Source organism: Haliotis cracherodii, unplaced genomic scaffold, assembly GCF_022045235.1.
Source record: "Haliotis cracherodii isolate W230 unplaced genomic scaffold, xgHalCrac1.p SCAF_7, whole genome shotgun sequence".
Lineage (NCBI taxonomy): Eukaryota > Metazoa > Mollusca > Gastropoda > Lepetellida > Haliotidae > Haliotis > Haliotis cracherodii.
The window spans coordinates 38,826,560-38,841,160 of NW_027266330.1; the positions used below are offsets into that span (position 1 = coordinate 38,826,560).

General features: G+C 39.5%; 1 protein-coding gene across 1 annotated transcript in view; it reads left to right on the forward strand.

Annotated features, from left to right (window-relative positions):
- LOC139448062 (LHFPL tetraspan subfamily member 6 protein-like) overlaps positions 1-1,776 on the forward strand; it is a 68,346-nt gene extending 66,570 nt beyond the window's left edge. Inside the window, exon 3 of the mRNA XM_071229564.1 lies at positions 455-1,776. Within this exon, the coding sequence (XP_071085665.1) occupies positions 455-582 (128 nt within the window). The 3' untranslated portion in view covers positions 583-1,776. The remainder of the gene's footprint in view (positions 1-454) is intronic.
- The last annotated feature ends 12,825 nt before the right edge of the window (positions 1,777-14,601 follow it).

Below are 14,601 nucleotides of genomic sequence, written 5' to 3' on the forward strand. Positions count from 1 at the left end.
GTATATCATGTATGTCATGTTTTGTTCTTGCCAAATACCTTTGCTGCCCCGGAGCGTGCATCCAGGGCCCCAAGATGGCTGTGTATTTAATGAATGAGTAAACATTATGTTGTACCAGCATCTTGTTTTGTTCCATTTACTAACTTCAATTCATGCATTGATGTTTCAGATTGCTTCTGAATTCAAAATGAAAAATTATGCACCTCCAATACATATACAAATTAATTTCTTGACAAAAACTCTTGAAAAACATTTTAAACACAAACACAAACAATTAATGTTCAGCTTCTTTAACATCAAGCACATAAGTTTATAATTTATTGCATTTTTGAAACATTTTGTCATAAGCTTTAGAAAACAAGAAAAGGATTGATGTAGTGTTTGTTTGAATAGGATTGAAACGGTATTGTAATGTTTGTGAAGAGATGTTCTCATGTTCTTCCTTGTGTTCCAGGTAGCTGTACGTTATCGTGGGCGTTCTACCTCACGGGCTGTGGCGCTGGCTTGACGGTCATCTGCTGTATGATGGCGTGTCACGCTCACCGCAAGAAAGACACTCACACTGTCACATACCATGTGTAATAGACGACTGCCGGGCGTGACGGACGTCTGTCACTGTCATTGACAGTAATCCATTTCAACACATCAGCGTGACAATCAGCTGTTACCAGGATTCAAGCACCTGGCACCACCACCCTGTGAAGTGACAGTGTTGATGTGTCACCTGTCACACTTCAGTGTTGTACATTTCATGCAATGGACGTGATATTGACATCCAGTGATGATGAACACAACTGTGGAATCTCAATACATGAATGTTTGTGTTTGTAAGAGACGCCATCATTTAGCACACGATCTGAAGACCAATCTACATGACATGGGAAATAAGCCATCATCCTTTTCATTCGTACCACAATTCATCCATACAAACTTGGCACCGTGCACAGCTTGTAAGTCACCAAGCATATCTGACAACACCAATACCTGGATTGATTTAGCTTGTTGAGCAGGCCGGAGTTGTTAAGAAATGAGTGACACCTCATTGGAAGATTAGATTGATGTTGTCGATCACTTCTGCATCCTAAATCACAGCATCTATGTCACATTTTACAGCTTGTAGCTTGGGTGTTGTAATTCATCAACTGATCAAAGGGAGACAACTCTACAATATTTCACTCTACAGTTTGCCTGTTGATATAATAGAACAGACCTTGATTGATTTTAGCAGACATGATAAATCTTTAATAAATTTGTTAAGTATAGGTACTCACATAGAAAATGCCTCGATTCTCTCACATGTGTTTGACGTTAATTATATGTAAGTTATTAATGTTCATGAAATATATCAGCTTGAGTGTATTGTGATAAAATAATGAAAATATTTCCTAGAAATAATACAGTATGTGATTACATTTTAATATTCATTATTTAGAATTTTTTCACATGGTTGTATTTTTACCATGAGTAGAAAATAACATTCTTGTCTGTTTTAGTAGTTCTATTTTTACTAGACAGGTTGATCATAATATCAGTGATTTTGAAATTAGCGCGTGAATGTGTGAAAGGAAGGTTATGTTTATTCAAAATTTAAGTTATTAACAGTTGTGGGGATCTTAGTAAAGTTTGCACAAAATAGGAATGTTCTTCACTTGATAAGATGAAAAAGATCTAAGGGAGGTAATTCTCATGTCGGGAAATCATTCCAAGTTTTGTCTTCAAATCAGCCAATCTCATTAAAATCAGATCTAAGTTCTCGCTGCCGCTAAACAAAGATCTAAGGACATCCCATTATGGGTCACCTCAGACTGACCTTTCGCGAACTTTGACCGACCAATGGAATTACTGACAAGAAGTCAACATTAGCCTATCAGAAGGCAGCTTTCTCGTGCTTTACGGCACTAATTTCAAATTGGCGACTACGCTTCAAAACATATTTTGACAAATTCACACTTAAAAATTTGAAACCTGAACAAAAGAACATTTACGAATGGCTAATATATGGTCTAGATTGTATAGATTCAGTCGTTAAGCCCGTAACTATCATTCAGAATTTTCCCGTTTTAAAGTTTTCGAGTCTGCATGATTAGAAATCACATTTCAACTGTCACTTTCATTATCTGGTAAGCGACGCTCTGATTTGTCGGATGAAAGGTTGTTCTGACGTGACTCCTAATGGGATGTCCTCAGATGCTTTAGCAGTAGCGAGAACTAAGATCTGGTTTTAATGAGATTGCAAATCAGCTTGTCTACCAAACCTGTTTCTGTAAGACAGGATCAGTGGTACACAGTACGACATATTTATCATGACCATGTCCTAATTATAACCCATGAATACATACATGTTGTAATGCACATGTTAATTTAATGTACCAAAAAGGTTTTGTGTATATAGACACTGAAAGTGTGCGTCTAGTCATTGCAAATAGTGCTCCATCACTAGATGCTGATACAGAAAGGCTGTATATTTATTTGGTGGAGATTGTCGTGAGTTGTATGAAGAACTGGAACTAACTGTCCCCAGATTAATCATGAGGCATCTTCCTGAGGCAAGGGAATTAACTGACTTTAAGAGTTTTGTTTCAAATCTTGCTGAACTAGGCAGGAATTGTGGAGTTATATATTTGCTGTGCATAGTCCAAACACAATCCTGTAATCATATGGACAGCCGGTTCACTGTGTATCATCAACTGGAATTGTGGAGTTATATATTTGCTGGAGTAAAGATGCTATGCATAGTAAAAAAACAATCCTGTAATCATATCGACATTCGGTTCACTGTCATGCCGAATTTGTTTGATTGCAGGATTTGCAAGACTGTGTATTGTCAACTGGAATTGTGGAGTTATATATTTGCTGTGCATAGTCCAAAAACAATCCTGTAATCATATCGATATCCGGTTCACTGTCATGCCGAATTTGTTCGATTGCAGGATTTGCAGACTGTGTATCGTCAACTGGAATTGTGGGGTTATATATTTGCTGGAGTTAGGGCTGGGACGAGTCTAAATTTACTACCCGGGTACCACCACCCTATTACCCGAACCTACCCGGGTACCCGCTGTAGGTCTCAAGAGGTAGGTGAAAACTGTCCGATTTGGAATAGTTTGACGGTAGCTCTGGTAAAATGTGTTTAGATACATGTATGAAACAAACTGGTGTATACACTGAAGTTGACTGAAGTTTTATTTTTATTCAAACATATAAGAAGATTAAATGGGCGAAGTAGTCAGGAAGGACTGCGAACATTAGTGACTTGTAGTTTAAACATAGAGTTTTAGATACGTTTTGCCATTAAAGAATGTATCACCTGATGCGATACAGGTCCGGGTAGTCCTGTGGGTATCGGGGTTCTACTCAGTACCCACCCGACCCGAGTACCCGAGTTACCCGTCCCAGCCGTAGCTGGAGTAACAATGCTATGCATAGTCCAAACACAATCCTGTAATCATATCGACATACAGTTCACTGTCGTGCCGAATCCGTTTGATTGCAGGATTTGCTGACTGTGTATCATCAAATGGGCCTCGACACATATTTTGCCAAACTTTTCATGTTTTTAATCAAGGTGCTCAAGTGATTTGATGCACTTCATAGGGTAGGACCCGCTTTGTTACAACATAGATTTTAAATACGGATGTGATCGTCTTGAGTGGGCACCCCTACTTTGCTTGAAGCAAATGCAAGTGATATGAGAGGTGGAATCTGATTGGTCATTAGGAGCGACGTAGAAGGGACATAACTCGTATTAGTTTTTGGTGGCACTACGATCAAGCCCAGAAATTCCAGCCCAGTTTGACAAGGGTGGAAACTGGACTTTTACATAAGGGTCAGTTACCTCCCTTGCCTCGGGAAGTCTCCTCGGGATGTCATGTGGTCGCCTACACAGATTGTTGTAATTGTTGTGAATATCATACCATTGTAGCTATGTGGAAATCTATTAAAACAGTTGGAATTTCATGATGGAATCCTTCCTCTTGTCTGTATTGTGAGGTGTATAATGTGGATTGGATGATCACAATGGAGACTGGATGCTGGTGCTTCATTTGCTGACCAGAGAGATCTACTCATCACGCAAACAATCAGTAGTTTTCTGATATGGAACTGTGCAAATGGAGTTTCTGCAGAGTTGTGAAAATCAAGACCCATTGTTGACACGCCTTGATATTAATAACAGAAATATAGTGGCAGTTCCTACCTACTCTTTGTTTGTTCAATGTCATGTACTCCAGGTACAATGGGTTTCAGGATATATGGTTTAATCACTATAATTAGGCATGTGTTGTCTGTGAATGGTCCTGGAAGTCCAGTTAACCTGTGCAACTGGAACACGGTGCAATATCTCACAACAATTTCTCCAGTATTGTTTGGAGGTTTCCACAAGACACATTCTACATTTTCGATCATAGCTGTGATATTTTAGCTGAAATATTGCTGACTTGTGTTAAACATTCACTCACTTACTTCTCTCTATAGTACTATCACTCACTCACTTCTCACTCTAGTACTATCACTCACTCACTCTAGTAATACCACTTACTCACTCTTAACTTTAGTACTATCACTCACTCACTTCTCACTCTAGTATTATCACTCACTCACTTCTCACTCTAGTACTATCACTCACTCACTCACTTCTCACTCTAGTACTATCACTCACTCACTTCTCACTCTAGTACAATCACTCACTCACTTCTCACTTTTATACTACCACTCACTCACTTCTCACTATAGTACTCCCACTCACTCACTTCTCACTCTAGTACTATCACTCACTCACTTCTCACTCTAGTACTATCACTCACTCACTTCTCACTCTAGTAATACCACTTACTCACTCTTAACTTTAGTACTATCACTCACTCACTTCTCACTCTAGTATTATCACTCACTCACTTCTCACTCTAGTACTATCACTCACTCACTCACTTCTCACTCTAGTACTATCACTCACTCACTTCTCACTCTAGTACTATCACTCACTCACTTCTCACTCTAGTACTATCACTCACTCACTTCTCACTCTAGTACTATCACTCACTCACTCACTTCTCACTCTAGTACTATCACTCACTCACTTCTCACTCTAGTACTCCCACTCACTCACTTCTCACTATAGTACTCCCACTCACTCACTTCTCACTCTAGTACTACCACTCACTCACTTCTCACTCTAGTACTAACCCACACTCACTTCTCACTATAGTACTATCACTCACACACTTCTCACTATAGTACTCCCACTCACTCACTTCTCACTCTAGTACTATCACTCACTCACTTCTCACTCTAGTACTAACCCACACTCACTTCTCACTATAGTACTACCACTCACTCACTTCTCACTATAGTACTCCCACTCACTCACTTCTCACTCTAGTACTATCACTCACTCACTTCTCACTATAGTACTCCCACTCACTCACTTCTCACTATAGTACTACCACTCACTCACTTCTCACTATAGTACTCCCACTCACTCACTTCTCACTCTAGTACTATCACTCACTCACTTCTCACTCTAGTACTAACCCACACTCACTTCTCACTATAGTACTATCACTCACACACTTCTCACTTTAGTACTGTCACTCACTCACTTCTCACTCTAGTACTGTCACTCACTCACTTCTCACTCTAGTACTAACCCACACTCACTTCTCACTCTAGTACTACCACTCACTCACTTCTCACTCTAGTACTACCACTCACTCACTTCTCACTATAGTACTACCACTCACTCACTTCTCACTATAGTACTATCACTCACACACTTCTCACTTTAGTACTGTCACTCACTCACTTCTCACTCTAGTACTGTCACTCACTCACTTCTCACTCTAGAACTACCACTCACTCACTTCTCACTATAGTACTACCACTCACTCACTTCTCACTCTAGTACTATCACTCACTCACTCACTTCTCACTCTAGTACTACCACTCACTCACTTCTAACTTTAGTACTACCACTCACTCACTTCTCACTCTAGTACTATCACTCACTCACTTCTCACTATAGTACTACCACTCACACACTTTTCACTTTAGTACTGTCACTCACTCACTTCTCACTCTAGTACTACCACTCACTCACTTCTCACTCCAGTACTGTAACTTACGCACTTCTCACTCTAGTACTACCACTCACTCACTTCTCACTCTAGTACTATCACTCACTCACTTCTCACTCTAGTACTACCACTCACTCACTTCTCACTCTAGTACTATCACTCACTCACTTCTTACTATAGTACTACCACTCACACACTTCTCACTTTAGTACTGTCACTCACTCACTTCTCGCTCTAGTACTATCAATCACTCACTTCTCACTCTAGTACTATCACTCACTCACTCACTTCTCAATTTGTACAATTCAGTGGGAATGAAACTCATTTCTCACTTTAGTACTGTCACTCACTCACTTCTCACTTTAGTACTACCACTCACTCACTCACTCACTCACTCACTTCTCAATTTGTACAATTCAGTGGGAATGAAATTCATTTGAGTTCAGTATTGACTTTTAAGTATCATGAAAACCTGAGTATTTTCCATAGTACATGTATATATACGTTTATAACATGTTTGATGTCAGTGTTTGTGTGATGTTGATGTCTCTATCACAACTTGCTATTGTATAAGATCTATAACGTACTACATCATACTTGTGACCGTGTTCTCATCAATAAACTGATGATAAAGCACGACTGTAGTCAGAGTTATTTCCCTTGGATCATTGGATCATTCACTACAAGTCCTGATAGCAGTCTATCAGGTTCGCATCTGAAACCCCATTTTAAGATGACAGCCATTGATATGACAAAATAGAATCTGGGTCTTTGGCATGATGAGAACGTTTTAACCGCAAGTCTGCCAAAAAAAACAGAATGTATGTAAACTGCGAGGCAAAAGAAAGTATGCATGCCCTTGTTTGATGGAAGCGAAAACATGAAACAGACAAGAAATAGTGTTTCCATGGTGATGTATCATGGTTGTGTTGACCTCAAGTTTGCTGTGTGCCTAGTAATGTTTGAGAGACATTTGTAATTTTTATACACATCCAATATTCAAGTTTGTTACTTGCCCGTGAAGAGATCACCCGTTTAATAAACATACAGCTGTATTACAAATTGTGTAATACCAAAACGCGTGCTTATGTACTCTCGGAACACGTTTCACGAACAAATATTGAAAGCTCTCAACATCCCTTGGCTTCTACGACATTGGGTGTGGAGATGATAGATCGTTGAGAGGAGCTTATGCACACAGGATGACCCCAGCAACATGTTGCTAGGCTGACGTCACATGGCATTGTTTCGCCGAAGGATCTTGCAACAAAATTCCACAAATTACGTCATCGGGTATTGTGACGTGATTGTAAACTTTGAGGTGCAAGGCCCCGTGCAAGGTGATCGTACGGTAGCGCGACGACAGTCGTTGGTCTAAGTTAAAGTATAGGAGTAGCGATAACCTTAACGCTACGATAATTTTGTGGAACGGACGCCTAAATTCTAAAGGTGGACCGTTGGACGGTATTAAATTCATACGTTTCAACTTTTGACGTTTTTGACGTATTACTGTGTTAAACTCAGTTGGATTATGCCGTGGATCGTGTAGGTGTCAGCCTATTCACACTCAACAGTATAATTCTAAAAACGTTATAAATGGCCAGTAAGAAATAAAATACTAAACTCGCTCCCGTGTAAAACCAATTTTATGAAACTCGTGAATAGTTATTGTATCTGACTCGCTTTCGCTCGTCAGATACCAGAACTATTCACTCGTTTCATAATATTGGTATTACACGGGAGCTCGTTTAGTATTCTATATGTATACCATGTACTTTCTTTTGCGTGTCAGTTTATTTACAAAACTAGACAACAACCTGACAAAACCGTCCTTAAGTTATCCGAACTAATGGATCTGTCGCTACATAGGTTATGGTGAAAAAATACACTAAAACTACTCCGTAGTTGCTTATATTCTTATTCAGGTAGCCGAATTTGCGGAGCGAACCAGATTGAAAAAAATACTTGACGGTTTTAAACTACTTATCTAAATCAATCTTAAAATATCCTACACCACGAGATTGGGCTTGCCCTGGCCGTCGAGATCTCCAGATCTCAACCCAATCGAACACATCTGGGATGAACTTGATCGACGTGTGCGTCAACGTCAGAACATGCAGCAGACACTCCGACCACTGGCCAACGCGTTAAAAGCAGAATGACGCAGAATTCCGCAGGACAGAATTCGTACGCTTATCCAGTCAGTGCCAAGGAGATGCAGAGCCGTGATTGCTGCCAGGGGCGGTCACACGAGATACCGAGTTCAGCGCTACCTTGTGGCCTTATGTGACATGACAACGAACAGTTTGCAATGCCTTTGTACAACGACAACATGTGACTATAGAGCTACAAAATGTCATATTTGTATCTGTGATATGAAATCAAATATATCGACTTTATTAGGTACAATAAATTTACTTAAAATCTGCCTGTGCGTTTCCCTTTTTAGGGTGTATAATATATGTCATTGTTGCATTCAACAAAACGTACATTCCATAGGTTATAATAATAACATTAAAAAAATGTACGTTCCATAGGCCCTTTCTTAAGTTTCATAAGGCCCTTTCATAAGTTTCATAAGGTCATTTCATAAGTTTCTTACCACAACTTAAGCAAATGTCCAATAGCGTCAAGGTTGTTTGTTTGTTGTTAACGCCGCACTGAGCAATAGTCCAGTTACATGACGGGGGTCTGTAAATAATCGAGTATGGACCAGACAATCCAGTGTTGGGCATCAAGAGCATCAATCTGTGCATTTGGGATACATTGACATGCACCAAGTCAGAGCCTGATCAACTGCATATGTCATGTCTGGCCTCCTCGCCGTTTGGTTTGAGTCTTACAAACTAGCCCTTTACACATTCTGCACACACTAATTGCTACTCCATTGTCTGAAGCTCCCGTAACACTATCAAAAACTTTGACAAGTTTTCTTGCTCCGAGTTGGACTTTTTACACTCATCAAAATTTTTGACAGGCCGTCAAAGTTTTGGTGGTAATTATCTTGCCCAGGTGGATGTACTCTGTCTTACAGACCCTGATACAAATATATATCAAATACAGCCCATGCAAGTCTATAATGTTTGGCTAGTCTAGATTACTGCAGTATCTGAAAATGAAGAGTCACTGGGCTCCCTTTTATTATATTTTTATTAAGATAACCGAACAACTGTTTTTTTTCTGTACGATATGTTCATTTCAGAGACTAGATGTTAGTCAAAGGTGGATGCATCTGACGAAGAATTGTTGGCTGTTTTCAAATGTATTTTGCGTATTGCCATGTTGAGAAGGCGGCGTCGGGGTAGGCAAAGGCATATTTGGTCCCGAGAATGGCTGCACGTTGTTGAAACAAATCGATTAATTCTTCCAACATCTCGTCTGTCCAAAACGGTTGACTCATTTTGACGTGACACTATGCACTTCCGGTTGAAAAGGGGTAAATATTCCTTGCAGTCTGATTGGCTAAATTTAATCAACGTCATCAAACGTTGATCAAAGTTTGACGAGAAATATAAAATATAATCGATTTCTATTCCATCAAAGTCCCGTTAAAAAAATTGTCAAAGTTTTCAAAAACTTAATCAAAATGGACTTTGACCATGTTTTTAATCAAAGTTTTTGATATTGTAACGGGGGCTTGACTGATGGGACATTTGACTACTGGGAGTAAATCAACTGATCAGGTACGGCAGAAGTATTTCAAGCATTCATAAAATATGCTACATGCACGAGTTGCCTCCCCTCCCCCACAGACGTTGCACACAAAACACCCCCATGGCTTCCCGTTTTCAGAATTGGTCCCCAGCAAATGAACTTGTCATTCCAGGCGATTAAATGGTTTGGGTGTTCAGGTACGGCACCTTAGTTGATAGCGTGTCAACGCACTCGAACGTCGCGGATCGTTGCTGAATCACTGTTTAAAGAGCTCCAGATAAGCTGTTGGTATTGTGGGTATTTTAGCCATGCATTTTAAAATCATTGGGTATCAGTAATTCTGTTTGGGTATTCAAATTTCTGTTACCCACTAGTTTTTACACATGTGGGTATTTAAGTTAAATATTTAAAAACATTATTCATTTAGTCCCTGCAATCTGGTGTCGTGTGGGTTCGAGAGCTTTATAGGACTAAAAAATACCACGATACTTCCACAAGAAAGTGTAATGGCAAATGATCATGATGTAACTGTCATCGTGGAGTTTGGCAAGGTTGACAGAATGCCCGTTTATAGTTTCAAAATTTGCTAATCGAATACGCTGGGTTACTTCACAATATTTTGATGATACGCACAAGTGTCTTTTTGTAGCGAATCTGTAATGTTCGTTGCGCATTTGATACGCTTGGATTTTATTTTACTACGTATTTCTGCATTTCTGATGCGTATTTTACGCAGATACGCAGCTTATCTGGAGCTCTGACTGCTTTGTCTCGTCCGACATCATATGGCTGGGGTATTGTTGATGCGGCGTCTGACAACAAACATTAAAAAGAAAACCTGCTTCAAATTCTTGTTTTCTTTACGGACATGTTGGTTGGGGTTTATTTATCTGGAGTCAGATGGAGCAGACGTACTAGTAACACTTTCACAATTTTGGGAACATGGTCACCGAAAACAATTAACTCCCATTATCACACTGCAGAATTATTATGTTTATCAAATATGTCAACGAGAACGTAAAATGTGGATTCATGACCTGGCTGATTGCGTGTCATCGTTAATCAATGTCATGGATCGGGATGGTTTATCGATGAATACTTCAAAACATTCGATGTTTTTTTCTGCGAAACCAGCCTATCAATTTAATGTTTTTCATACAAATTGTACTCAGTTCTTCCAGATTATTCATATAGCTTGGTTGTCTGGCCCAGACTCGAAAACACAACTGCCGTGAAATAGTTTGGATATTGCTGACTGCGCCGTTAAGCTGCATTCTCTCACACACATACTTCTTAGATCGTCATGGCACCTTTAACCTGACATTTGCAGTTTAAGGAGACAACCAAACCGTTTAAAATAGCATGTACACGTCAATAAATACACCTACGAAGTTATATTAAACATACCCTTGAAGTAATACCAAGATATGCAGATAGGCATATGCGTCTACTTTTTACCACTTTGAATGAAGCCTAGACTTATAAATTTCTTTTTAGAATGTAGATAATGTTCTTGGAGGACTACGAAGAGGCAGGTTTTATCTGTTAAATTGTTATAATCAGAGGCAGCATTCACCATTTTACGAATTTAACCATGTGACATTTCGGACACACATGCGTCAGCCTTTTCCCCTCGCAACCATCAAACTGGTCCAGAGTTACCTCCCTTGGGGCACCCATCACACAGCCTGCCGTATTCTCTTTATGATACCTTGACACAGATTTGACAGGCGTTTTTCACATGGCAGAAGCTAGCATATTTTTCACGTGTCTGTTTAAACAGAAAACACCGAAGAGACATTATGACACAGTAATACGTTTAGTTCCTCTTGGGAAACGTTATTTAGGATATAAACATACCGTGTTTTCAATCTTGAGCTAGGTTACGTGTAGATTTAACCGCGCTAAATTTAATTTAGAAAACGAACGCGCAGCTCGAGGTATTAAATGTTAAATTTGAACTTAAAATACATCCTTTTGAATATTGTAGTAACCGCAACTTTGCAGTTTGTAACCTGTAATTGTAGATATAATTATTCAAATATGATTAACGACAATGATTAAAAAAGTAATATTCTAAGAATATTAGCTTCCGCGGTGATGCGGCCGTCAAATCGGCTGTTTCAATCAAAGGTGGTTTATTATGATTTGACAACGTCTGATTGACCAATCAGAATCGAAAATTTTTCAAATTACTGGTAGAAAATACAGTATGTTTATTTCCTAATTGGCTAGTTTATTCTAAAACTAATGTGACGTTCGCAGTTACACATTAAAGTGTCCCCCTGCTGGACAGAAATATATGTCGAGTATGTGCTGCTGCTGCTGCTGTTTGTAGGTGTACCGATGTTAACTGAGTTACTACTCCGCCACGGTCAGTATCCTAATAGTCACTTACAGGTCGACCACGAGTGTCGTGGAAAACAGCTTTGGTTACCTCCCTTTACAGACAAGCGGCCAAGCTCCTTCCCAGCGCGTGACACCTTCGTTACACTCTCGGTAACATCGCTGCCACCTGTGTGGGCGCGGCCATTACAAGAATATTGATATTTGCCCTCCAACACCATATGTAGTAACGTTTATACTTTAATTTATGTCTTTGGGAATGCCATTAAATTTCAATTTGAAAAGGTTTACGACTGACCATGTTTTCCAGATGAATTTACTTTGTTGTTTTAATAATCAGATTGGTTCGAGATTGCAGACTAACGGAAAATCAACCAACTTCTCCCTTACATTCTTACTATATCAATAACACGATAGTTTTAATGAAACAGAAATTCAAATTGACAAACGAAGAAAGTAATTTAGCAGCTATAAGTGTATTTGGCGTCACGACAGTCGTCACTTGTTTGTAAACATAACGGTCATTCGGTTGCGAGTTCAACTCCAAGCATGGTTGTGGCCACCTATTCACAGTGGGGAGTTTGGACTGGTGGCAGCGATAGTATAGAGAGCTCCGGGAACGTACTATCGCTGTGAGGAGCTTGACAAGCGGCTTGCCCTCACACTCGGGCTCTCAGAAAGCCAGGCCGCTTAGCACTGAGAACAATGGTTTGTGGTAAGAGAGGAGGGGTCGAATGGGGGTTGCTTGGACATTAAGATAATCGACAACTGAAGACATGTTGCATTTGTATGTGCCAAACTAGGCACGAGGGCGTCCTCACTTATTTGTGAGTTTACAGAGGTGGGCCGTCGGTACGGAAAAGAAAAAGAAAGGTCCCTTGTTAGAATACCTGTTGAAAACAAATGTCATAACCTACAGCGTGAAACCAAGGTATAACACACAGTCTCAAGGCTTTGACGAACTAGACATAATATTTGACAGTTGTAACGTGCGTGTGATCGAAAATTGAGAGCTAAGTTGAACCCGAAACGAAATTTAATCATATTGTGGAAAAGGATAATAGATAATACATCATCCACACAATTATATAGTCATATTGTAATAAAAGCATATTCCTACCGTTGACTTATATCAAGTCATAAATGCTGCATAAAACACCCGTTCGAATCAGTTCTAAAATCATTTACATAAACTAATTTGAAATCGAATATGTGTCATCTGAGTCTATTAAATATACTTTTTGTTTATTTAACTAGAATGACAGATGGACCTGATGTCCCTGATTCGGTAAACATTAAATTTTCCAAAAAGGCTGCAAAATTTCCTCTCCTAAGTGAAGTAGATTTCACCTTTTAAAGACATTCATGTACTAAATTCCTACAATATATAACAGGAACAGTCGACTCAATTTCATTTTTAACATTCCACAGATGCTACGTAAATTCCAGAAATATTTAATATCATGGGAATTGATTAAATTAAGGCTTCTGCATAAATGTATAAGAATCAGAATATCTGGAATCTCCTTGAAATAAGACAACATATCTGCTGTTTCTTTAATAGGGGTAAATGCATGGTAAGTTTTAGCTACGCTATCAGTTTCCTTAATGTTTGTAAAGAAGTATGAACTATCAAAATAAACGTACCAATAGATGGTACCAAATTGGCTCTTTGTAATTGAATCAGGCGTACAGGTAAAGGAATGGAAGCTTGAACAGGCTTGTTTGGTTGTCAAGATTTCTGTGGTACAAATTCACTTGAACTCTCACTGAGGAAATCACTGAACGAGGTAATCAAAAGCGGTTATTGTGTCTGCTTCACCAACCAAGGTTGCACCAACACCTCACTCACTCACTCATACGGAATACACCGTAACCCACAGGACGCTCGTATTGCATATGACATTCAAAGACGGCAGGATTGTCCCAAACGTTTTGTGCGACCCCCAGCCGTGCCAGAATCCTAATATCGTAGGTTCAAATCCCTGATTCGCAATGACGATGTTTATAGGTTTTTCAGAACCATACCCCTGCATGTGGAATTCATCAGTGGTAAATGCCAAAGATCTTCATCACTTAGGGCCTTCATCCACCATCAAGCTGACACGCTGTAACATAACTGGAATACTGTTGAAAGGGGCGTTTAACCCATCTCACTCACTCAATCACTACAACGTTATCCTCCCATCTTCATCAACGCACACAACCACATTTACCATGTGTTTAAATACCTAGCTCCAAGTGTTGAAGATGTCAACTCGAGTTTCAATAAATTCTTTTTTCGTACAATCTGTGTTATCTTTGTGCAAGTGTAAAATGTCGTGATATGCGGACTTTTATATGTCCAGGAAATGGGAACACCTGTTACCTTACGCACAGGAAGTAACTTCTGTCTCCCGCCCCTTTCCCCAACTCCCCTGAGGGCAAATAAAAACGAAATATTGCTGCCAGGAGCTTCATTTAGACCATGACAAGAGTGCACAGGTCATATAATGCTACGTTCCCATAAATGATACTTTAAGGTCCAAAC